This window comes from Salmo salar, chromosome ssa26 (genome assembly GCF_905237065.1).
Source record: "Salmo salar chromosome ssa26, Ssal_v3.1, whole genome shotgun sequence".
In the NCBI taxonomy this organism is placed as follows: domain Eukaryota; kingdom Metazoa; phylum Chordata; class Actinopteri; order Salmoniformes; family Salmonidae; genus Salmo; species Salmo salar.
Window position 1 is genome coordinate 6,470,516 of NC_059467.1, and position 25,796 is coordinate 6,496,311.

At 43.9% G+C, this 25,796-nt stretch overlaps 1 protein-coding gene and 1 non-coding gene across 3 annotated transcripts in view; both read right to left on the bottom strand.

Moving 5' to 3' along the window:
* Positions 1-8,378: 8,378 nt before the first annotated feature.
* The window catches only part of LOC106587063 (sodium- and chloride-dependent glycine transporter 2-like), a 56,110-nt gene continuing 38,692 nt past the window's right edge, over positions 8,379-25,796 (bottom strand). For both annotated transcript variants that reach the window (XM_014174952.2, XM_045708893.1), the window contains exons 14-16: positions 25,504-25,604; positions 10,250-10,417; positions 8,379-9,117 (exon numbers count right to left, since the gene is read on the bottom strand). In XM_014174952.2, the coding sequence (XP_014030427.1) occupies positions 8,962-9,117; positions 10,250-10,417; positions 25,504-25,604 (425 nt within the window). In that variant the 3' untranslated portion in view covers positions 8,379-8,961. The remainder of the gene's footprint in view (positions 9,118-10,249; positions 10,418-25,503; positions 25,605-25,796) is intronic.
* Positions 13,440-13,516, bottom strand: trnaa-ugc (transfer RNA alanine (anticodon UGC)). The gene has a single exon. It is a non-coding gene; the product is annotated as a tRNA-Ala (tRNA).

Here is a 25,796-nt window from a genome sequence, read left to right on the forward strand (position 1 = left end):
TCACAGAATTGAAAACATATATTTCTATTATATATCTATTCTCTATTTTCAAATCAAAGGATGGCATGGGCCATTGGAGGCACATGTCTATATCCATAGGCAGCAGTACATAGAACACACAGAAATAAATTACATTACCCAAGTAATTAGACATTTAACCTATGCATTCATAGGTCGACAATAAAGTGCCAAAAAGACACAACATACATAACAATAGGGATATATCGGTACCATATGTGACAGACAATACGTCTTCAGTTACATACAATATTCTACTATTAGAGGACAACTATAAGGCCAATGGTTACCTGAAGATGTTTTGTAACATATTGGCAAACATCAAGGATCACTAGGTGCGATATGAATGGCAGTATCTCAATCTCCTAAACGCAAATAGCACTTTTATTTTATTAGTATTTTTTTCAGAACCCTATGTTCTGATAAAAAAGTTATTATCCTTCTTTGGTTACCTACTGCCCAAAGTTGACCCACAGGTATAGCAATGGAAAGTTTATTATTTTGTATTTTTCGTTACGAAGGAAAATACCGGGGTAAACTATAACCCTGGTTTGTCAGTGCTTTGAAGAACATAAAGCACGCTCAAGTAGACATGCAAGGGGGAGAGGGGGAGAATGGAGGAGAGGAGGAAGCAGATGTGAGAAGGGAGAGAGCATACATGGACACAGAAACACAGGAACACAAAGAGCACATGCTAGCTTTCTAACGTTTCCTGTTCAATCGATCAATGCTGTTGAAAACAGAAAGCTAATCCCCATTTCCTCAAAGAAAGCATGAAATTGGCTACACAAGGACAGAGTTATTCCAACCAGTGCTCACATTTACATTTTAGTCACTTAGCAGATGCTCTTGCAAAAGGGCACAATGACAGGTTTTTCACCCAGTTAGCTCGGGGATTCGAAGCAGTGACCTTTCGGTTACTGGCCCAACGCTCTTAACCGCTAGGTTATCTGCCGCCACTTCATAAATTGCCTAGAGCAAACGTTACAATCTGTCACACCGCAAAAATTCTCTCTTTCTCTCTGGCTCTCTTTCTTTCTCTCTCTCTGTCATTGGAAGATAATGGATAATGTGTATACAGGAGTGTACACAGTCGTGAAACACACAAAGATGCACTCTGAGACAAAAATTATTTTAAAACCTGACTTGCTCGTTCAATCATCCTTGCATTCAAGTGAGTGACAAACACAATTTATTTTTTATTTTCTTTACCCCCAACAGAATCATCCCTAGCCTTTGAGGGGGCCCTAAGTGGAATTTTTGTTGGGGGCCCCCCACCTCACGGGCAAAACATTTTATTGGCGCCCCAGTTGATGACAGGGAGAACTTTTATTTGTTCATTTCCTGCAAATCTACAAATTTTGCAATTGGGCGTAGAGACATTTTTGCAGTTTTAAAGCAAGTTTGCTGCAATTCTACAGATTTTGGCATGGGGCGGAGAGATTTTTTTGCAATTGTATAACTAATATCCTGCAATTCCACTCATTTTTCCATAGGGTGGAGAGATTTTTTTCCCCTTCAGTTTTGAAGCTAATTTCCTTCAATTCTACAGATTTTTCCATGACTCATGCCATGTTAATATGATATATGACTGAGAGTGACTAACAAAATCAATGGGGCACCCTGGAGGTCAGGGCCCCTGGGCACGTACCCGGTCGGTAATTCCACCATGATTACTACAAGTTTAGATAGCTGGCTTGACTAACTTACCAATCTAAAACATTTTTTTAGCTGACATGGGCTAATTGAGTAATTGTAAGTGACTGACATAAGAGAAAAACTGATGCACAACCAAATTTTGAAATGGTACTCAACAGTAAATTGAGACCATGACTGAGTTCTTAAAAAAGGGGGTCGGGGGGCCCCCAAGCTTAGTGCACACACACACACACACACACACACACACACACACACACACACACACACACACACACACACACACACACACACACACACACACACACACACACACACACACACACACACACACACACACACACACACACACACACACAACAAGGGAGATAAGATGCACTACATATCAACACAAAGCAACATTTGTAGGCTACAACAGGCAAGCTACTTCAGAAATAGGATTTTTGTGTTGAATGTTTTTTCCCCTTTTAGAGACCTGTACCTTTCTAGACAATTAGCAGCCCATGTTGCTTTTAATTTCACAGTAATTAAACAGCATGGGCCTTGCCTAGACTCACTCGTCTGACTCGAATCTCACTGGCACGCTTGTCTTATTGCTTCCCATATATCCACAGCTTCCAATTAACTACACTCGGCCCCACTCGAAGAACACACGCCTGCAGCGTTAAAAGACCCGACCATCTAAACACAGCTGTTTTAATCAAGGCCTGTTTACATTGAACAGAAATTACACATCCAACTTCCTGTGATAGCGGGAAAAGAAATCAGGTCTAATTGCTTTTTAAAGAACGCATCCCCAGTCACATTGGTAATTGGACAGAAAGCAAGGCAGATTGGTTGCCTGACGTGTAATATGAAAAGCAATCTTAGTGGCCAGTCAAATTGCTTACTGGCCCTCTGGATAGCTTGCGGCAGGCTGGCAGGTGGTCGTGAGTTGTCACTGTCAGATTGAAGTCTTGACCCCTACACTTTCTGGATGTATCCCAAATGGCATCCTGTTCTGTATATAGTGCACTACTTGGACTCCTACAGTATGGGCCCTGGTCAAAAGTAGTACACTATATAGAGATAAGTTTGCCATTAGGGAAGCAGACACTGTTCCAATTTTCTTAGGGTTCTAGGTAAGACATGTAACTGTTATGGGCCAATTCTGTCCATAGAGAAGAGTTTTTAAGAAGATTTTAAAGGGAAATTATGTGCCAACCATATCTCATTCAACTCCAGTGCCCTATGTAAAGATACATTTTGGTCAGTGCAGTGCGATTTGACCAAGACATTCCTTGATGCTCTACTGAGCTAGAATTCCTTATGATTTTATAATAGTGCGCAAAAAAGAACAGGCACATTTTGAAGGATTTCATTTTTTTCTTTCTATGTCTCCCCTATTAAGGTAGAAATTGTGGAAGTTCTACTGTCTATTTCTTCCATGTACAATGCTGTTGTTAATTATACATCTACAATAGTAGGCAGACCTGGAATCAAGTATACCTGATACCCTGTTTCATGAAGACAAAGAGAATGACGAAGTACAAATCTAAAAATGGCAAAGTACAAATCTCAAATGACCCCCCATTTAGTGCAGTACTTTTGATCGGACATAGGACTCACTCACATATTCAAAAGTATTGCACTTCATAGAGAATAGAGTGCCATTTGAGACAAATCCAAAGTGGCCCCCAGAGCTCTACCACATATAATAAGATAAGTACAGTTCCAGGGAAAAAAAGGCCATATTCTATACACTACCTACACACATATCTACAAGTTGCTCCTAACATTGTGGGGATGTGACAACACTAGCACGCACTAAGTCAACACACATCTCTTTTTAAAAAGTGTACAAGATACAGCTACACAGCCGGCAAGGAAAAAACATCTGGAGCCATACACATTCTCTCTTGTGTGTATATATATATATATATATATATATATATGTTACTCTACAGAAGTTGCGTATGAGGAAAGAGGGAGATTCCATAGTTGCCATGATGAGTCCACAACACATGTCTACAGCAATAAATAGTTGGTTTCATTTTTATGCACACAAAGACCATCGGACTATTCTAAACACTGAGAAGAATCACTACAATTTCACATGGCCGTTTTGCATATCTTAAGCTACTAAAGGAAGGATCGACTACACAACTGTATTAATGTGCTAAATTCATTACAGATTTTAAAAAATAGAGATAGTAGAGACTAAAGTGTTTATAGTTAAAGTAATCAGCGATAGGCATTTCCTTATCTACTGGAGAAGTAGAAGGCAAAAATTGCAGGTAACTTCATTTATTCATATAAAGCAAAGGAGCCTGCACATTAAATAGGAGTGTATAAATACAGTATCTCACAAAAGTGAGTACACCCCTCACATTTTGGTAAATATTTGAGTATATCTTTTCATGTGACAACACTGAAGAAATGACACTTTGCTATAATGTAAAGTAGTGAGTGTACAGCTTGTATAACAGTGTAAATTTGCTGTCCCCTCAAAATAACTCAACACACAGCCATTATTGTCTAAACCGCTGGCAACAAAAGTGAGTACACCCCTAAGTGAAAATGTCCAAATTGGGCCCAATTAGCCATTTTCCCTCCCCGGTGTCATGTGACTGTTTGTGTTAACGGGGTCTCAGGTGTGAATGGGGAGCAGGTGTGTTAAATTTGGTGTCATCGCTCTCACACTCCCTCATACTGACTGGTCACTGGAAGTTCAACATGACACCTCATGGCAAAGAACTCTCGGAGGATCTGAAAAAAAGATTTGTTGCTCTACATAAAGATGGCCTGGGCTATAAGAAGATTGCCAAGACCCTGAAACTGAGCTGCAGCACGGTGGCCAAGACCATACAGCGGTTTAACAGGACAGGTTCCACTCAGAACAGGCCTCGCCATGGTCGACCAAAGAAGTTGAGTGCACGTGATCAGCGTCATATCCAGAGGTTGTCTTTGGGAAATAGACGTATGAGTGCTGCCAGCATTGCTGCAGAGGTTGAAAGGGTGGGGGGTCAGCCTGTCAGTGCTCAGACCATACGCCGCACACTGCATCAAATTGGTCTGCATGGATGTCATCCCAGAAGGAAGCCTCTTCTAAAGATGATGCACAAGAAAGCCCGCAAACAGTTTGCTGAAGACAAGCAGACTAAGGACATGGATTACTGGAACCATGTCCTGTGGTCTGATGAGACTAAGATAAACTTATTTGGTTCAGATAGTGTCAAGCGTGTGTGGCGGCAACCAGGTGAGGAGTACAAAGACAAGTGTGTCTTGCCTACAGTCAAGCATGGTGGTGGGAGTGTCATGGTCTGGGGCTGCATGAGTGCTGCGGGCACTGGGGAGCTACAGTTCATTGAGGGAACCATGAATGCCAACATGTACTGTGACATACTGAAGCAGAGCATGATAACAACCCCAAACACACCTCCAAGACGACCACTGGCTTGCTAAAGAAGCTGAGGGTAAAGGTGATGGACTGCCCAAGCATGTCTCCAGACCTAAACCCTATTGAGCATCTGTGGGGCATCCTCAAACGGAAGGTGGAGGAGTGCAAGGTCTCTAACATCCACCAGCTCCGTGATGTCGTCATGGAAGAGTGGAAGAGGACTCCAGTGGCAACCTGTGAAGCTCTGGTGAACTCCATGAGGGTTAAGGAAGTGCTGGAAAATGATGGTGGCCACACAAAATATTGACACTTTGGGCCCAATTTGGATATTTTCACTTAGGGGTGTACTCACTTTTGTTGCCAGCGGTTTAGACATTAATGGCTGTGTGTTGTGTTATTTTGAGGGGACAGCAAATGTACACTCACTACTTTACATTATAACAAAGTGTCATTTCTTCAGTGTTGTCACATGAAAAGATATACTCAAATATTTACAAAAATGTGAGGGGTGTATTCACTTTTGTGAGATACTGTGTGTATATATATATATACACTGCTCAAAAAAATAAAGGAAACACTTAAACAACACAATGTAACTCCAAGTCAATCACACTTCTGTGAAATCAAACTGTCCACTTAGGAAGCAACACTGGTTGACAATACATTTCACATCCTGTTGTGCAAATGGAATAGACAACAGGTGGAAATTATAGGCAATTAGCAAGACACCCCAAATAAAGGAGTAGTTCTGCAGGTGGGGACCACAGACCACTTCTCAGTTCCTATGCTTCCTGGCTGATGTTTTGGTCACTTTTGAATGCACTCAGAACAGAACAGAATGCACTCTTTCACTCTAGTGGTAGCATGAGACGGAGTCTACAACCCACACAAGTGGCTCAGGTAGTGCAGCTCATCCAGGATGGCACATCAATGCGAGCTGTGGCAAGAAGGTTTGCTGTGTCTGTCAGCGTAGTGTCCAGAGCATGGAGGCGCTACCAGGAGACAGGCCAGTACATCAGGAGACGTGGAGGAGGCCGTAGGAGGGCAACAACCCAGCAGCAGGACCGCTACCTCCGCCTTTGTACAAGGAGGAGCAGGAGAAGCACTGCCAGAGCCCTGCAAAATGACCTCCAGCAGGCCATAAATGTGCATGTGTCTGCTCAAACGGTCAGAAACAGACTCCATGAGGGTGGAATGAGGGCCCGACGTCCACAGGTGGGGGTTGTGCTTACAGCCCAACACCATGCAGGACGTTTGGCATTTGCCAGAGAACACCAAGATTGGCAAATTCGCCACTGGTGCCCTGTGCTCTTCACAGATGAAAGCAGGTTCACACTGAGCACGTGACAGACGTGACAGAGTCTGGAGACGCCGTGGAGAACGTTCTGCTGCCTGCAACATCCTCCAGCATGACCGGTTTGGCGGTGGGTCAGTCATGGTGTAGAGTGGCATTTCTTTGGGGGGCCGCACAGCCCTCCATGTGCTCGCCAGAGGTAGCCTGACTGCCATTAGGTACCGAGATGAGATCCTCAGACCCCTAGTGAGACCATATGCTGGTGCTGTTGGCCCTGGGTTCCTCCTAATGCAAGACAATGCTAGACCTCATGTGGCTGGAGTGTGTCAGCAGTTCCTGCAAGAGGAAGGCATTGATGCTATGGACTGGCCCGCCCGTTCCCCAGACCTGAATCCAATTGAGCACATCTGGGACATCATGTCTCTCTCCATCCACCAATGCCACGTTGCACCACAGACTGTCCAGGAGTTGGCGGATGCTTTAGTCCAGGTCTGGGAGGAGATCCCTCAGGAGACCATCCGCCACCTCATAAGGAGCATGCCCAGGCATTGTAGGGAGGTCATACAGGCACGTGGATGCCACACACACTACTGAGCCTCATTTTGACTTGTTTTAAGGACATTACATCAAAGTTGGATCAGCCTGTAGTGTGGTTTTCCACTTTAATTTTGAGTGTGACTCCAAATCCAGACCTCCATGGGTTGATAAGTTGGATTTCCATTGATTATTTTTGTGTGATTTTGTTGTCAGCACATTCAAATATGTAAAGAAAAAAGTATTTAATAAGATTATTTATTTCATTCAGATCTAGCATGTGTTGTTTAAGTGTTCCCTTTATTTTTTTGAGCAGTATATATACACTCCTATTTAATGTGTATATAGTTTGACAGGAACAAACACCATCTATGAAAATGAACCATACTGCATAATTTCTAGGCAGTTTATTTTACTTGTATTGCCTATTTCATTAAAAAAAGAACAAATATATATCATAATGTCCCATAGGTCAGAGTCTGATGAATACCAATATTTCTCAGTCTGTCAATTCGATTTTTTGTGCCTTTTTGTTTGTGGAGGATTTTCCATTATCACTATACACATAGATACAAGAATAAAACAATCACACACACACGCACGCATGCACACACACCTCCATAGGGAGTAGTCCAGTAATGGAGTGGTTCGAGAGCTTCAAGTTCCTCTGTGTGCACATCACTAAGGAATTAACATGGTCCACATACACCCACACAGTTGTGAAGAGGGCACGACAGAGCCTCTTCCCCCTCAGGAGATCAGATCCTCAAAAAGTTCAACAGCTGCACCTTGACTGGCTGCATCACCGCTTGGTACGGCAACTGCAAGGTGTCCGACCGCAAGGCGCTACAGAGGGTGGTCAGTTTGGCCCAGTACATCACTGGGGTCGAACTCCCTCCCTGCCATCCAGGACCTCTACACCAGGCGTTGTCAGTGGAAGGATCAAAAAATGGTCAAAAACTCCATCCAAACCATAGACTGTTCTCTCTGCTTCCACACGGCAAGCGGTACCAGTGCACCAAGTCTGTAACCAACTAGACCCTGAACAGCTTCTACCCCCAAGCCATAAGACTGATAAACAAGACTTCTAAATAACTAAATCAAATGGCTACCCGGACTACCTGCATTTACCCTTTTTTGCACTAACTCTCTTGTACTGACTCTATGAACACACACTGGACTCTACCCACACTCTCACACATACTTACACTGGCATCCCAACATACACAGACACACACACACACTACATATGCCCACACACAACACGTGCACACATGCATACTGACGCCACACACTCAGTCACACAAACACAGTCACTTTACCCTTACCTATATATACAAAGCTTCCTCAATTACCTCGTACCCCTGCACATCAACTCGGCTATATACAGGGAGTACCAGTACTATGTTATTTTGACTCATTATTGTTATTCGTTAATCCCTGTGTATTTATTCCTTCTGTCACTATTTAAAAAAAAATGTATCTTTAACTCCGCATTGTTGGAAAAGGACCCGTAAGTAAGCATTTCACTGTTAGTCTACATCTGTTGTTAACGAAGCATGTGACAAATAAAATTTGATTCGATTTTTTTGTCATGTGCAGTCAAATATTGCCATTGCCATTGCAATATTGTGACACGGTACACATTTTTCTCTTGGAATAGAGATCCCCTCAGTAAGAAAGGGTTCTGGCGTAATGGCTGTGAATGGGCAGGAGGCAGAGGACAGACCATTCTCAGGTCAGGGGTTAGGGAGAGAGAGGGCAGGGTATAGCATGGGTGCCTGCCAGAGAAAGCAATGTTGGAGAGGAGGGCAGCCCCACTTTGCTATAGAGTGGAGGAGAATGAAGAAGGGAGCAGGGGAGGTGGACAGGAGACCGGGAAAAAAAGTGAACGATGTGTTGACTTGCTTTTCTCTCACCCACATTGAAGGGAAAGAGGAAGGAAACAGGAGAGATGAAGTGGAGTGGAGAACAGGAAAAGGAGAAGGAATAGGTGGGGGAGTGGGCAGTGGTAGGCTGCTGCTCTCTCTCTCCCCTGGTGCCCCTGCTGAAGTGGTGGTGGTGGTTGTAGTGGAGGCTGCTACTGGTAGGCGCCCAGCTGGAAATCTTTGGGGGGCAGTTTGAGGCCCAGGGAGTTGGATCCATGGGGGTCCATCATGTTCTTGTAGCGCTCCCCTCTGTGCTTGGCCAGGAAGGGACCCCAGTCGGGCTGAGGGGAGCACACCAGCTTCAGACGCTGTGTGTGTGTGGGGGGGGGGAATAGAATAGAATAGAATAGTATCAATCAACTTGAGTTGTGGAAGGTCAAGGGTAGAGTTGGGTACAATAGATGACAGTAGGACTGAGAGATATGAAAATGGCAGGAATGGCAGTCATTGGTAACACTGAAATGTCTTTAACTTTGAATTTCACATCAAACCTTTCTAGTAAATATTGATTGCAAATAAAGCATATGTGCTTAATAATAATTTAGCCAAATACTTTAACTATCTTAAGGCTTTGACTAAGGCAATTATGCCAAAACTTACTGTATGTAAGTACAGTTGCATACACACGCAAGCATACAAATCTCAAACACTTTGATTAATGTGTGATGTAGGGGACTTCAACAAGCACAGCGTGGGGGACTGCTACTTGTCTGTGTTTTCTGTGCCGAACCGCCGCCAGTTATCAGAGGACCAGGGCGGATATTTCACTTTACTGCCCATAGCGCTCTGGTCAAAAGCACTGCACTATATAGGGAATAGGGTGCTATTTGGGACACACACTGAAGTGTTTGATGCCAGAGATCCGTTTTCTAACATGCAGTAAAGTGAAATATCAGCCCTGGTCCTCTAATAACTCTCGGTCATATGTTGTACTAAAGAGCTCATTGCGCTTGTATGTTTGACGTGATAGCACTAAGTTCACAGGGGGAAAACATACAGTGCATTCGCAAAGTATTAAGACCCTTTGACTTTTTCCACATTCTGTTATGTTACAGCCTTATTCTAAAATTGATTCATTTTTAGTTTTCTTTCCCTCATACAATACCCCATAATGACAAAGCAAAAACTGTTTTTTATAAATTTTTGCACAAACAAATAAAACTAAAACTGAAATGTCACATTTACATAAGTATTCAGACCCTTTACTCAGTACTTTGTTGAAGCGCCTTTGGCAGCGATTACAGCCTCGAATCTTTTTGGGTATGACGCTACAAGCTTGGCACACCTGTATTTGGGGAGTGTCTCCTATTCTTCTCTGCAGATCCTCTCAAGCTCTGTCAGGTTGGATGGGGAGCATCGCTGCACAGCTATTTTCAGCTCTCTCCAAAGATGTTTGATCGGGTACAAACATATGTGGGTGGTATTGTGTCCCATACATACCTCCGTAAAGCTGCCTGGTGCCAAGTGCATTTTGACGACAAACATGATTGGGATCCAGATGACAGAACACACCACCATCAGCCAGCCCATCACCATGGACCAAGTGGGGTAGGTGTAGTCCTCATAGGTCATCACCTTCCACTGGTACAGACTCAACCCCAGGATACCCTGCAGGGAGAGAGAGGAGAAAAGGGAGAAGAGAGGAGGATTAGGAGAGAGAATATAATCAAGGAGGAGAGGAGGGGAGATGAAGAAGTGAATGAGGCGGAGGAGGAGGACAGAAGAGAGAGAATGGGGGAGACAAGGAAGTGAAGGAGGAGGTGGAAGAAAGAGGATGATCAAAAACCGGAAGAAGAGGATTAACCTCTCTTGGGTAGGGGGCAGTATTTTGACGTCCGGATGAAAAGCATGCCCGTAGTAAACTGCTTGCTACTCAGGCTCAGAAGGTAGGATATGCATATTATTAGTAGATTTGGATAGAAAACACTCTGAAGTTTCTAAAACTGTTTAAATGATGTCTGTGAGTATAACAGAACTCATATGGCAGGCAAAAACCTGAGAAAAAATTCAACCAGGAAGTGTGGAAATCTGAGGTTTGTAGTTTTTCAAGTGATTCCCTATCCAATATACAGTGTCTGTGGGGTCATTTTGCACTTCCTAAGGCTTCCACCAGATGTCAACAGTCTTTAGGACGTTGTTTCATGCTTCTACTGTGAATGGGGAGAGAATAAGAGCATATGGAGTCAGATGACTGAGAAAATGACATGAGCTCAAATGCGCGCACTCCCATGAGAGTAAGGTGTTTTCCTTTTCATTTCTGAAGACAAAGGAATCGTCCGGTTGGAATATTATGGAAGATTTATGATAAAAACATCCTACATATTGATTCTATACATCGTTTGACATGTTTCTACGAACTGTAATATAACTTTTTTGACTTTTCATCTGAACTTACTGCGCGAGCACAGTGCATTTGGATTACTCGACTGAACGCGCGAACAAAATTGAGGTATTTGGACATAAAGATGAACTTTATCGAACAAAACAAACATTTATTGTGGGAGTGCATTCCGATGAAGATCATCAAAGGTAAGTGAATATTTATAATGTTATTTGTGACTTCTGTTGACTCCAAAATGTCGGGTATCTCTATGGCTTGTTTTGATGTCTGAGCGCTGTACTCAGATTATTGCAAAGTTTGCTTTCGCCGTAAAGCTGTTTTGAAATCTGACACAGCGGTTGCATTAAGGAGAAGTGTATCTATAATTCTTTCAATAACAGTTGTATATTTTATCAACGTTTATGATGAGTATTTCTGTAAATTGATGTGCTCATTCACCGGAAGTTTTGGGAGGCAAAACATTTCTGAACATTACACGCCAATGTAAAATGGGGTTTTTGGATATAAATATGAACTTTATCGAGCAAAACATACATGTATTGTGTAACATGAAGTCCTATGAGTGCCATCTGATGAAGATCATCAAAGGTTAGTAATTCATTTTAGCTGTATTTCTGGTTTTTGTGACACCTCTCCTTGCTTGGAAAATTACTGTGTGGTTTTTCTTGTTTAGGCGCTGTCCTAACATAATCTAATGTTATGTTTTCGCCGTAAAGCCTTTTTGAAATCGGACACTGTGGTCGGATTAACGAGAAGTGTATCTAGCGTCCCACATACCCCAGAGAGGTTAAGAGATAAAGAAAGGAAGGATCAGGAGGGTAAGATGATGAGGGTAAGGGGCGAAGGAGGGAAAGGGGAGAAGAGGAGAAAGAAGAAGGAAGAGGAGGAGCATTTTTAGGATATTATTAGGGATGTAGCGATTCCATTACCTCTTACAGTCTCAGGTCAGAATTTAACGTTCATCCATGTTTCTCAAACGACAAATTTCGAAGTTGTTGCAAACTTCACATTTCAAAGTGTTTAAGGTTAAGTTTAGCCATTAACTCCAAAATCTTAAGGTTAGGCATTAACTTTGGGATAGGCTTAAAACAAAAATCTCAAAAACAACTTCATATCACTGAATTCGAACTTGCAACCTTCGGAATCCGAGGCAGATGCTTCTGCCTATCCGCATCACCCTAGAAAAACCGAAACCTCACTGTTGCCCTTAGTGAACGGTTTCCACGTCATCTCCCGATGTGGACGTCGAATAATGACTTGTGTCATGGCTGGCCTGGCTGAGCGATTCACCAATATGCATCGGCCCCAGTTCAAATGTTTAAGATATGAGTGCATCGGTACACAGGAACCCAAACCGATATCAAAATGTAGAATGCATCGGTCAGAAAATCGATTCAAACGTTGGTTCACAAAAATAGCTTGCTCATATTATTTTCAACCTACCTTCTGAAAAAATACCTCTCATATTTTGTGACAACTGTTCTCTCTTTCAGTGTCGAACTAAGCATGTAGACAGTAATTAATCATGCCGAACAACCTCTAGTCAAGTCAAACTGCACACTGTTCAGCATGCTGACCAACGAGAGGTAGGAGGCCTATTTCTGATCTTCAGCATTCAAATGCTTGTGAAATGCCTTGTGCAATATAAGGCTTTATAAATTGAGTGACAACCAATGTAATTTGACAGCGCTTGAAAATTGTGTTTTACCGGAATAAAAGTAGCCTATCTCATCTGGCTAAAGCCTACCTGCTGATCGGGGTTTACATTAGATTTTATTTTGATTGTTCAGGTTCACCATCAGCAATAGTTTGTTAGTTTTGCTTTAAACAACCAGTTTTCCATTTTTATAACGAGGACAGGAATCGAGGACAGGAATCACTTTTTCGTGAGCAGCACTGCATGGTCGAAGTGGGAGGAGGAGCACGTCCAAATGGTCTGAATAAATTGATTTTGTCTATGGTACAGTACTGTACATGTAGTCAGCTGAGCCATAAGGGAGACTAGTGGGCATCTACCACCACTTTTGATCTGAAATCACCATCACCTTCTTGTCATTTTACCAGATTAAAAGAGTTTTAGCTAATATCTAATCAATATTTATCTTTAAAAATGTGCTATGACATAGCCAATGAATATACTGTGCATTCAAAAAGTGTTCAGACCCTTGACTTTTTCCACATTTTGTTACATTTTTTACATTTTAGTCATTTAGCAGACGCTCTTATCCAGAGCGACTTACAGTAGTGAATGCATACATTTCATTTCATACATTTTGATTTTTTCTGTGCTGGCCCCCGTGGGAATCGAACCCACAACCCTGGCGTTGCAAACACCATGCTCTACCAACTGAGCTACAGGGAAGGCCTTATTCTACAATAGATTAAATTTGTTTTTTTCCTCAGCAATCTACACACAATACCCATAATGACAAAACGGAAACAGGTTTTTATGCATTTTTCCAAATGTATTAAACATAAAAAACAGATACCTTATTTACATACAGTGGCAAGAAAAAGTTTGTGAACCCTTTGGAAATACCTGGATTTCTGCATAAATTGGTCATACAATTTGATCTGATCTTCATCTAGGTCACAACAATAGACAAACACAGTCTGCTTAAACTAATAACACACAAATATTTATATGTTTTCATGTCTTTACTGAACACACCGTGTAAATATTCACAGTGCAGGGTGGAAAAAGTATGTGAACCCTTGGATTCAATAACTGGTTGACCCTCCTTTGACAGCAACCAAACGTTTTCTGAAGTTGCAGATCAGATCTGCACAACGGTCAGGAGGAATTTTGGACCATTCCACTTCACAAAACTGTTTCAGTTCAGCAATATTCTTGGGATGTCTGGTGTGAACTGCTCTCTTGAGGTCATGCCACAGCATCTCAATCGGGTTGAGGTCAGGACTCTGACTTCTCCACTCCAGAAGGCGTATTTTCTTCTGTTGAAGCCATTCGGTTGTTGATTTACTTCTGTGTTTTGGGTCATTATCCTGTTGCATCATCCAACTTCTGTTGAGCTTCAATTGGCAGACAGATAGCCTAACATTCTCCTGCAAAATGTCTTGATAAACTTGGGAATTCATTTTTCCATCAATGATAGCGAGCTATCCAGGCCCTGAGGCAGCAAAGTAGCCCCAAACCATGACACCATAGTTTTGATGTTGGTGTGGTGTGCCTTTTTTTCTCTATTTCTCTATTTTCTCCCAATTCTTGGGCTATAATAACTATTTTGCCAATTGGCCTGGACCCTTTACTACCGACACGGAGCCCCGCCGATCCCTCACGACTGGTCTGTCACTGTAACCGTCCGAGGTGGTTTGAACAGGCTCTTCCGTTGCGACGTCGCCAGAGGCCCATCTGATAGCCCCGGCCCACCAGCTGTCTGAATCGCCGTGTCTCCAGCTAGCATAGTAGCGACTACTGAATTGGCTCCCTGACTCATCTAGTGCTACTCATTGGACCCTATGATCACTCGGCTACACATGCCTCTCCCTAATGTCAATATGTCTTGTCTATTGCTGTTTTGGTTAGTGATTGTCTTATTTTACTGTAGAGCCCCTAGCCCTGCCCAACATGCCTTAGATAGCCCTTTTGTTCCACCCCCACACATGCGGTGACCTCACCTGGCTTAACTGGTGCCTCTAGAGACAAAACGTCTCATCATCACTCAATGCCTTGGTTTACCTCCACTGTACTCACATCCTACCATACCATTGTCTGTACATTATGCCTTGAATCTATTGAATCTATTCTTCCTATTCTCTGTTCTGAATGCACTAGACGATCAGTTCTTATAGCCTATAGCCATACCCGTATCCTACTCCTCCTCTGTTCCTCTGGTGATGTAGAGGTAAACCCAGGCCCAGCAGCCCCCAGCACCACTCCTATTCCCCAGGCGCTCTCATTTGTTGACTTCTGTAACCATAAAAGCCTTGGTTTCATGCATGTTAACATTAGAAGCCTCCTCCCTAAGTTTTTTTATTCACTGCTTTAGCACACTCCGCCAACCCTGATGTCCTAGCTGTGTCTGATTCATGGCTTAGGAAGGCCACCAAATCCTGAAATTTCAATCCATAACTATACTGCTCAAAATAATTAAGGGAACACTTAAACAACACATCCAAGATTTTTATGAAAAAAATAATCTTATTAAATACTTTTTTCTTTACATAGTTGAATGTGCTGACAACAAAATCACACAAAAATAATCAATGGAAATCCAATTTATCAACCCATGGAGGTCTGGATTTGGAGTCACACTCAAAATTAAAGTGGAAAACCACACTACAGGCTGATCCAACTTTGATGTAATGTCCTTAAAACAAGTCAAAATGAGGCTCAGTAGTGTGTGTGGCCTCCACGTGCCTGTATGACCTCCCTACAATGCCTGGGCATGCTCCTGATGAGGTGGCGGATGGTCTCCTGAGGGATCTCCTCCCAGACCTGGACTAAAGCATTCGCCAACCCCTGGACAGTCTGTGGTGCAATGTGGCGTTGGTGGATGGAGCGAGACATGATGTCCCAGATGTGCTCAATTGGATTCAGGTCTGGGGAACAGGCGGGCCAGTCCATAGCATCAATGCCTTCCTCTTGCAGGAACTGCTGACACACTCCAGCCACATGAGGTCTAGCATTGTCTTGCATTAGGAGGAACCCAGGGCCAACCGCACCAGCATATGGTCTCACAAGGGGTCTGAGGATCTCATCTCGGTACCTAATGGCAGTCAGGCTACCTCTGGCGAGCACATGGAGGGCTGTGCGGCCCCCCAAAGAAATGCCACCCCACACCATGACTGACCCACCGCCAAAGCGGTCATGCTGGAGGATGTTGCAGGCAGCAGAACGTTCTCCACGGCGTCTCCAGACTCTGTCACGTCTGTCACATGTGCTCAGTGTGAACCTGCTTTCATCTGTGAAGAGCACAGGGCGCCAGTGGCGAATTTGCCAATCTTTGATTTACTTCTGTGTTTTGGGTCATTATCCTGTTGCATCATCCAACTTCTGTTGAGCTTCAATTGGCAGACAGATAGCCTAACATTCTCCTGCAAAATGTCTTGATAAACTTGGGAATTCATTTTTCCATCAATGATAGCGAGCTATCCAGGCCCTGAGGCAGCAAAGTAGCCCCAAACCATGACACCATAGTTTTGATGTTGGTGTGGTGTGCCTTTTTTTCTCTACACATAGTGTTGTGTGTTCCTTCCAAACAACTCAACTGTAGTTTCATTTGTCCCCTGAATATTTTGCCAGTAGCGCTGTGGAACATCTAGGTGCACATTTGCAAACTTCAGACGTGCAGCAATGTTTTTTTTTGACAGCAGGGGCTTCTTCCGTGGTGTCCTCCCATGAACAACATTCTTGTTTATTGTTTTATGTATCATAGACTTGTCAACAGAGATGTTACCATGTTCCAGAGATTTCTGTAATTCTTTAGCTGACATTCTTTAGCTCACACTGATTCTTCTTAACCTCATTGAGCATTCTGCACTGTGCTCTTGTAGTAATCTTTGCAGGATGGCCACTCCTAGGGAGAGTAGCAACAATGCTGAACTTTCTCCATTTATAGACAATTTGTCTTACTGTGGACTGATGAACATCAAAGCTTTTAGAGATACTTTTGTAACCCTTTCCTGCTTTATGCAAGTCAACAATTCTTAATCTTAGGTCTTCTGAGATCCTTTTTGTTCGAGGCATGGTTCACATCAGGCAATGCTTCTTGTGAATAGCAAACTCACATTTTGTGAGTGTTTTTTATAGGGCAAGGCAGCTCTAACCAACATCTCCAATCTCGTCTCATTGATTGGACTCCAGGTTAGCTGACTCCAATTAGCTTTTGGAGAAGTCATTAGCCTAGGGATTCACATACTTTTTCCAACCTACACTGTGAATGTTTAAATTATGTATTCAATATAGAAAAACAAAAATACAATAATGTGTGTGTTATTTGTTTAAGCACACTATGTTTGTCTTCTTTTGTGACTTAGATGAAGATCAGATAACATTTGATGACCAATTTATACAGAAATACAGGTAATTCCAAAGGGTTCACATACTTTTTCTTGCCACTGTAAGTATTCAGAACCTTTGCTATGAGACTCGAAATTGAGCTCAGGTGCATCCTGTTTCCATTGACCACCAAAACATGCAGCATTGAAGGTCCCCAAGAACACAGTGGCCTCCATTCATCTTAAATGGAAGAAGTTTGGAACCACCCAGACTCTTTCTAGAGCTGGCCACCACGCCAAACGGAGCAATAGGGGGAGAAGGGCATTGGTCAGGTAGCTGACCTAGAACCCGATGATCACTCTGACAGAGCTCCAGAGTTCCTCTGTGGAGATGGGAGAACCTTCCAGAAGGACAACCATCTCTCCACCAATAAGGCTTTTATGGTAGAGTGGCCAGACGGAAGCCACTCCTCAGTAAAAGGCACATGACAGCCCACTTGGAGTTTGCCAAAAGGCACCTAAAGGCCTCTCAGACCATGAGAAACAAGATGCTCTGGTCTGATGAAACCAAGAGTCATATTATTCCAAGATGGCGTAGCAGTCAGACCTGTGTTTTGTCTTGTCCTGTCCCGTGAATATATCGTTTTGTTCGTATATATTTCGTATATATTTTAATCTCACTTTCCACCTACGGCCTGAATATACACTCCTGCAACCTGCCTCACCCAATGTGGTACGGATCTGCTATTTTTATACTTTCGACCTGGAACCCCCATCAGAAGCTAACTAGCTACTAGCTAGTAGTCAGTCAGCCACTGCTAGCGGTCCTTACCGTTAACTCGGACATCAGCCAGTCTCAGCCCGGTCAATTCCTGCCAGTCTGCACAGCGTGATATAAACCCAGAGCATATCGGACTGCTTTTTCTCTATCACATCTCTGGATTCCTACCGCAAGCTCTGAACCTTTACACTGGATCATCACAGCTAACTAGCTGCTATCCGAGTGGCTACTCCAGGCTAATGTCTCTGTCAAGAAGCAAGCACCAGTTAGCCTGGAGAGAGCCTCGAGCTAGGCCCATCTCCTGGCTAGCCAAAGAGGTCCACCAGCCAATTCTTGGGCTATAATAACTATTTTGCCAATTGGCCTGGACCCTTTACTACCGACACGGAGCCCCGCCGATCCCTCACGACTGGTCTGTCACTGTAACCGTCCGAGGTGGTTTGAACAGGCTCTTCCGTTGCGACGTCGCCAGAGGCCCATCTGATAGCCCCGGCCCACCAGCTGTCTGAATCGCCGTGTCTCCAGCTAGCATAGTAGCGACTACTGAATTGGCTCCCTGACTCATCTAGTGCTACTCATTGGACCCTATGATCACTCGGCTACACATGCCTCTCCCTAATGTCAATATGTCTTGTCTATTGCTGTTTTGGTTAGTGATTGTCTTATTTTACTGTAGAGCCCCTAGCCCTGCCCAACATGCCTTAGATAGCCCTTTTGTTCCACCCCCACACATGCGGTGACCTCACCTGGCTTAACTGGTGCCTCTAGAGACAAAACGTCTCATCATCACTCAATGCCTTGGTTTACCTCCACTGTACTCACATCCTACCATACCATTGTCTGTACATTATGCCTTGAATCTATTGAATCTATTCTTCCTATTCTCTGTTCTGAATGCACTAGACGATCAGTTCTTATAGCCTATAGCCATACCCGTATCCTACTCCTCCTCTGTTCCTCTGGTGATGTAGAGGTTAACCCAGGCCCAGCAGCCCCCAGCACCACTCCTATTCCCCAGGCGCTCTCATTTGTTGAATTCTGTAACCATAAAAGCCTTGGTTTCATGCATGTTAACATTAGAAGCCTCCTCCCTAAGTTTTTTTATTCACTGCTTTAGCACACTCCGCCAACCCTGATGTCCTAGCTGTGTCTGATTCATGGCTTAGGAAGGCCACAAAATCCTGAAATTTCAATCCCTAACTATACTGCTCAAAATAATTAAGGGAACACTTAAACAACACATCCAAGATTTTTATGAAAAAAATAATCTTATTAAATACTTTTTTCTTTACATAGTTGAATGTGCTGACAACAAAATCACACAAAAATAATCAATGGAAATCCAATTTATCAACCCATGGAGGTCTGGATTTGGAGTCACACTCAAAATTAAAGTGGAAAACCACACTACAGGCTGATCCAACTTTGATGTAATGTCCTTAAAACAAGTCAAAATGAGGCTCAGTAGTGTGTGTGGCCTCCACGTGCCTGTATGACCTCCCTACAATGCCTGGGCATGCTCCTGATGAGGTGGCGGATGGTCTCCTGAGGGATCTCCTCCCAGACCTGGACTAAAGCATTCGCCAACCCCTGGACAGTCTGTGGTGCAATGTGGCGTTGGTGGATGGAGCGAGACATGATGTCCCAGATGTGCTCAATTGGATTCAGGTCTGGGGAACAGGCGGGCCAGTCCATAGCATCAATGCCTTCCTCTTGAAGGAACTGCTGACACACTCCAGCCACATGAGGTCTAGCATTGTCTTGCATTAGGAGGAACCCAGGGCCAACCGCACCAGCATATGGTCTCACAAGGGGTCTGAGGATCTCATCTCGGTACCTAATGGCAGTCAGGCTACCTCTGGCGAGCACATGGAGGGCTGTGCGGCCCCCCAAAGAAATGCCACCCCACACCATGACTGACCCACCGCCAAAGCGGTCATGCTGGAGGATGTTGCAGGCAGCAGAACGTTCTCCACGGCGTCTCCAGACTCTGTCACGTCTGTCACATGTGCTCAGTGTGAACCTGCTTTCATCTGTGAAGAGCACAGGGCGCCAGTGGCGAATTTGCCAATCTTGGTGTTTTCTGGCAAATGCCAAACGTCCTGCACGGTGTTGGGCTGCAAGCACAAACCCCACCTGTGGACGTCGGGCCCTCATACCACCCTCATGGAGTCTGTTTCTGACAGTTTGAGCAGACACATGCACATTTGTGGCCTGCTGGAGATCATTTTGCAGGGCTCTGGCAGTGCTTCTCCTGCTCCTCCTTGCACAAAGGCGGAGGTAGCGGTCCTGCTGCTGGGTTGTTGCCCTCCTACGGCCTCCTCCACGTCTCCTGATGTACTGGCCTGTCTCCTGGTAGCGCCTCCATGCTCTGGACACTATGCTGACAGACACAGCAAACCTTCTTGCCACAGCTCACATTGATGTGCCATCCTGGATGAGCTGCACTACCTGAGCCACTTGTGTGGGTTGTAGACTCCGTCTCATGCTACCACTAGAGTGAAAGCACCGCCAGCATTCAAAAGTGACCAAAAAATCAGCTAGGAAGCACAGGAACTGAGAATTGGTCTGTGGTCCCCACCTGCAGAACCACTCCTTTATTTGGGGTGTCTTGCTAATTACCTATAATTTCCACCTGTTGTCTATTCCATTTGCACAACAGCATGTGAAATTTATTGTCAATCAGTGTTGCTTCCTAAGTGGACAGTTTGATTTCACAGAAGTGTGATTGACTTGGAGTTACATTGTGTTGTTTAAGTGTTCCCTTTATTTTTTTGAGCAGTGTATAACATCTTCCGACAAGATAGAACTGCCAAAGGGGGTGGAGTTGCAATCTACTGCAGAGATAGCCTGCAGAGTTCTGTCATACTATCCAGGTTTGTTCCCAAACAATTTGAGCTTCTACTTTTAAAAATCCACCTTTCCAGAAACAAGTCTTTCACCATTGCCACTTGTTATAGATCCCCTTCAGCCCCCAGCTGTGCCCTGGACACCATATGTGAATTGATTGCCCCACATCCGTCTACAGAGTTTGTACTGTTAGGTGACCTAAACTGGGACATGCTTATTAACACCCTGGCCATCCTACAATCTAAGCTAGATGCCCTCAATCTCACACAAATTATCAAGGAACCTACCAGGTACAACCCTAAATCCATAACCATGGGCACCCTCTTAGATATTATCCTGACCAACTTGCCCTCTAAATACACCTCTGCTGTCTTCACCAGGATCTCAGCAATTGCTGCCTCATTGCCTGTGGGCGTAATGGGTCCACGGTCAAACAACCACCCCTCATCACTTTTCAAAGGCTCGATAAAACACTTCAGTGAGCAGGTCTTTCTAATCAACCCGGCCCAGGTATTCTGGAAGGATATTGACCTCATCCCGTCAGTAGAGGATGCCTGGTTGCTCTTTAAAAGTACATTCCTCGCCATCTTAAATAAGCATGCCCCATTCAAAAAATTTAGAACTAAGAACAGATATAGCCTTTGGTTCACCCCAGACTGCCCTTGACCAGCACAAAAACATCCTGTGGCATTCTGCATTAGCATCGAATAGCCCCCGCGATATGCAACTTTCAGGGAAGTCAGGAACCAATATACTCAGTCAGTTAGGAAAGCTAAGGCTAGCATTTTCAAACAGAAATTTGTATCCTGTAGCACTAATTCCAAAAGGTTATGCGACACTGTAAAGTCCATGGAGAATAAGAGCACGTCCTCCCAGCTGCCCACTGCACTGAGGCTAGGAAACACAGTCACCACCGATAAATCTATGATAATCGATCATTTCAATAAGCACTTTTCTATGGCTGGCCATGCTTATCACCTGGCTACCCCTACCCCGGCCAACAGCTCAGCACTCCCTGCAGCAACTTGAAATCGGCTTCCTATTTCACAACAAAGCCTCCTTCACTCATGCTGCCAAACATTCCCTCGTAAAACTGACTATCCTACCGATCCTTGACCTCGGTGATGTCATTTACAAAATAGCCTCCAACACCACTCAGAAAACTGAATGTAGTCTACCACAGGACAATGACCCTAAGCACACAGCCAAGACAACGCAGGAGTGGCTTCAGGACAAGTCTCTGAATGTCCTTGAGTGGCCCAGCCAGAGCCTGGACTTGAACCCGATTGAACATATATGACGAGACCAGATAATAGCTGTGCGGCGAGGCTCCCCATCCAACCTGACAGAGCTTGAGAGGATCTGCAGAGAAGAATGGGAGAAACTACCCAAATACAGGTGTGCTAAGCTTGTAGCGTCATAACCAAGAAGACTCGAGGCTGAAATCGCTGCCAAAAGTGCTTCAACAACATCCTCAGTAAAGGGTCTGAATATTTCCGTTTTATATTTGTCATTATTAGCTATTGTGTGTAGATTGATGAGGGGGAAAAAATTATTTAATCAATTTTAGAATAAGGCTGTAATGTAACATAAGTCAAAGGGTCTGAATACTTTCTGAATGTAGTGTATATTCATTGGATTTGTAATAGGAGCACATTTTTAAGATAAATATTGATTCAGCAAATCAAATTGTATTTGTCACATGCGCCGAATACAACAGGTGTAGACCTTACAGTGAAATGCTTACTTACAAGCCCTTAAACAACAATGCAGTTTTAAGAAAATCCCTAAAAAAAGTAAGAGATAAGAATAACAAATAATTAAGAGCAGCAGTAAATAACAATAGCGGGGCTATATACAGGGGGTACAGATACAGAGTCAATGTTGAGGTAATTATGAACATGTAGGTAGAGTTATTAAAGTGGCTATGCAGAGATAATAACAGAGAGTAGCAGCAGAGGGGGGGGGGCGTGCAAATAGTCTGGGTAGCCATTTGATTACCTGTTCAGGAGTCTTATGGCTGTGTGGTAGCAGAAAGAACAGTCTATGACTAGGGTGGCTGGACTCTTTGACAATTTTTAGGGCCTTCCTCTGACACCCCCTGGTATAGAGGTCCTGGTTGGCAGGAAGCTTGGCCCCTGTTATGGCCATACTCATGTGTTGTGTAATCAATTTTTCATTTGGAAGAGTCAGCTTTTTAAACCAACATGGCTCAGTTTAAATTGTTTTTACATTGTAGTAAAACAAAATCTCATTTGATATACATTTTGACATAAAATTACTACATTCTGTAGCCATAACTCAGACTGTAGTGCCTTGCGGTCGGAGGCCGAGCAGTTGCCATACCAGGCAGTGATGCAACCCGTCAGGATGCTCTCGATGGTGCAGCTGTAAAACTTTTTGAGGATCTGAGGACCCATGCCAAATCTTTTCAGTCTCCTGAGGGGGAATAGGTTTTGTCATGCCCTCTTCACGATTGTCTTGGTGTGCTTGGACCATGTTAGTTTGTTGGTGATGGGGACGCCAAGGAACTTGAAGCTCTCAAACTGATCCATTACAGCCCTGTCGATGAGAATGGGGGCGTGCTCGGTCCTCCTTTTCCTGTAGTCCACAATCATATCCTTTGTCTTGATCACGTTGTGGGAGAGGTTGCTGTCCTTGCGCCACACGGTCAGGTCTCTGACCTCCTCCCTATAGGCTGTCTCATCGATGTCGGTGATCAGGCCTACCACTGTTGTGTCATCAGCAAACTTAATGATGGTGTTGGAGTCGTGCCTCACCATGCGGTCATGAGTGAACAGGGAGTACAGGAGGGGACTAAGCATGCACCCCTGAGGGGCCCCCGTGTTGAGGATCAGCGTGGAGGATGTGTTGTTACCTACCCTTACCACCTGGGGGCGGCCCGTCAGGAAGCCCAGGATCCAGTTGCAGAGGGAGGTGTTTAGTCCCAGGGTCCTTAGCTTATTGATGAGCTTTGAGGGCACTATGGTGTTGAACGCTGAGCTGTAGTCAACGAATAGCATTCTCACATAGGTGTTCCTTTTGTCCAGGTGGGAAATGGTAGTGTGGAGTGCAATAGAGATTGCATCATCTGTGGATCTGTTAGCGTGGTATGCAAATTGAAGTGGGTCTAGGGTTTCTGGGATAACGGTGTTGATGTGAGCCATGACCAGCCTTTCAAAGCACTTCATGGCTACAGACGTGAGTGCTATGGGTCAGTAGTCATTTAGGAAGGTTGCCTTAGTGTTCTTGGGCACAGGGACTATGGTGGTCTGCTTAAAACATGTTGGTTTTACAGACTCGGAAAATCAATTTATAACATTTTTGACATGCGTTTTTCTGGATTTTTTTGTTGTTATTCTGTCTCTCACTGTTCAAATAAACCGACCATTAAAATTATAGACTGATCATTTCTTTGTCAGTGGGCAAACGTACAAAATCAGCAGGGGATTAAATACTTTTTTCCCTCACTGTACATGATGCAAACAAGCATAAAGCAAGCTCAGCCCTGTGAGTTCTATTGTCCGTCAGTTGCTGTCTCTTTGTAGAGGAAACCCCATCGTTTAGTCTAGTCTAAAAATAATTAATATGAACAAGTACAAGGTTCCTGCAGTTTGACAGGGTTTTAATCCTCCCCCGGGCCAGGAGTTTTTCCAGGATTTTTTAAAACTATGATCTGATTAGAGAAACTGGACCCATCATAACCCATATAAAATCTTAACAGTGATTCATCACTGTCTTACCCTATAGGGTCAGGAGTTTTACCTGATTAGGTCACCAGATAAGGAAAAACTCCGGGCCCCCGTTTTTTTGGGGGCCTCATTCAATCTCTGCTGTGATCCCATCCCAACACTGTGTAAGTAGACCTCATGTTTGGATAAATATCATAGTAGACCAGCAACTAACACAATCGTATTATTACACATATACTGTACATCGATGATTTAACTGCTTGCTTAAATGTGTTGTGTTATTGTTTTATGTCTTCCCTGTCAAATCCTGTCCTGCCCTCAGTGGAAGAGTTGAGCTCTTCTCCAACATGCATACAGGATCAGCCTGTCCTGTAATGAAGCCTCTGAACACTTCAACCTCTGAAGTCAAGCCTCTGAACATCTCAACTCATGCCTCATACCCACATTCAATCACTGCTGTGATCCCTTCCCAACACTGTGTAAGTAGCCCTCATTTCCATTCCCCATAATATTTTACTGTAAATGTTTTTATTAAACGTTTTAGGTTAAAATCATTTGTCTTTAACAATTTTTTAAACACGCTTTGTCATCTCCCTTCCTCCTCAACTTTTCAAGTCACCAGCCTCCATTGCATATGTTATGTCACAGTTATGAGAACATTATGTAGGCTATATGAGTGCTGCATTTCGAATAGCACAAACAACCTGTGTTATAACGGTGAAAAGTGAGGAAAACAATTTCCGTTTCAGTCGGGGAGAACTATTTTGCTTTCTTCCCTTTCTTGGTAAACACTCGCTGCTGCAAATCAATGTTGGCCCCTAAATTTGAAAAGGCTGCAATGAAATTATGTGTGTGTGTTTGTGTGTGTGTGTGGGCATGCATCTGTGTCTCTGTATATGTGAGTGAGTGAGTGAGTGAGTGAGTGAGTGAGTGAGTGAGTGAGTGAGTGAGTGAGTGAGTGAGTGAGTGAGTGAGTGAGTGAGTGAGTGAGTGAGTGAGTGAGTGAGTGAGTGAGTGAGTGAGTGAGTATCTAAACCCCATTCTGTATAGTTCGGGGACACACACGTACAGTCAGAATGGTAGGAGTCACAAAGGCCCAGCAGATTCTCCAGAAGCGGTTTGGTTGGAAGCCAATCATCATTTCAATGTCCTCGCAGAACCTCTGCAGGCCTAGGAAGAGGGGAATAAAGACAGGAGGAGGGAAAAGAGGGAGAGTCAGTCAAATCGACTGCTCAGGTGAGGGGAGTAGAGACACTCTGACACACAAATCCTCCATCCAAAATGGCACCCTATTCCCTATCTGTATACGCCTCTGGTCAAAAGTAATGCACTACGTAGGGAATAGGGTACCATTTGGGACGC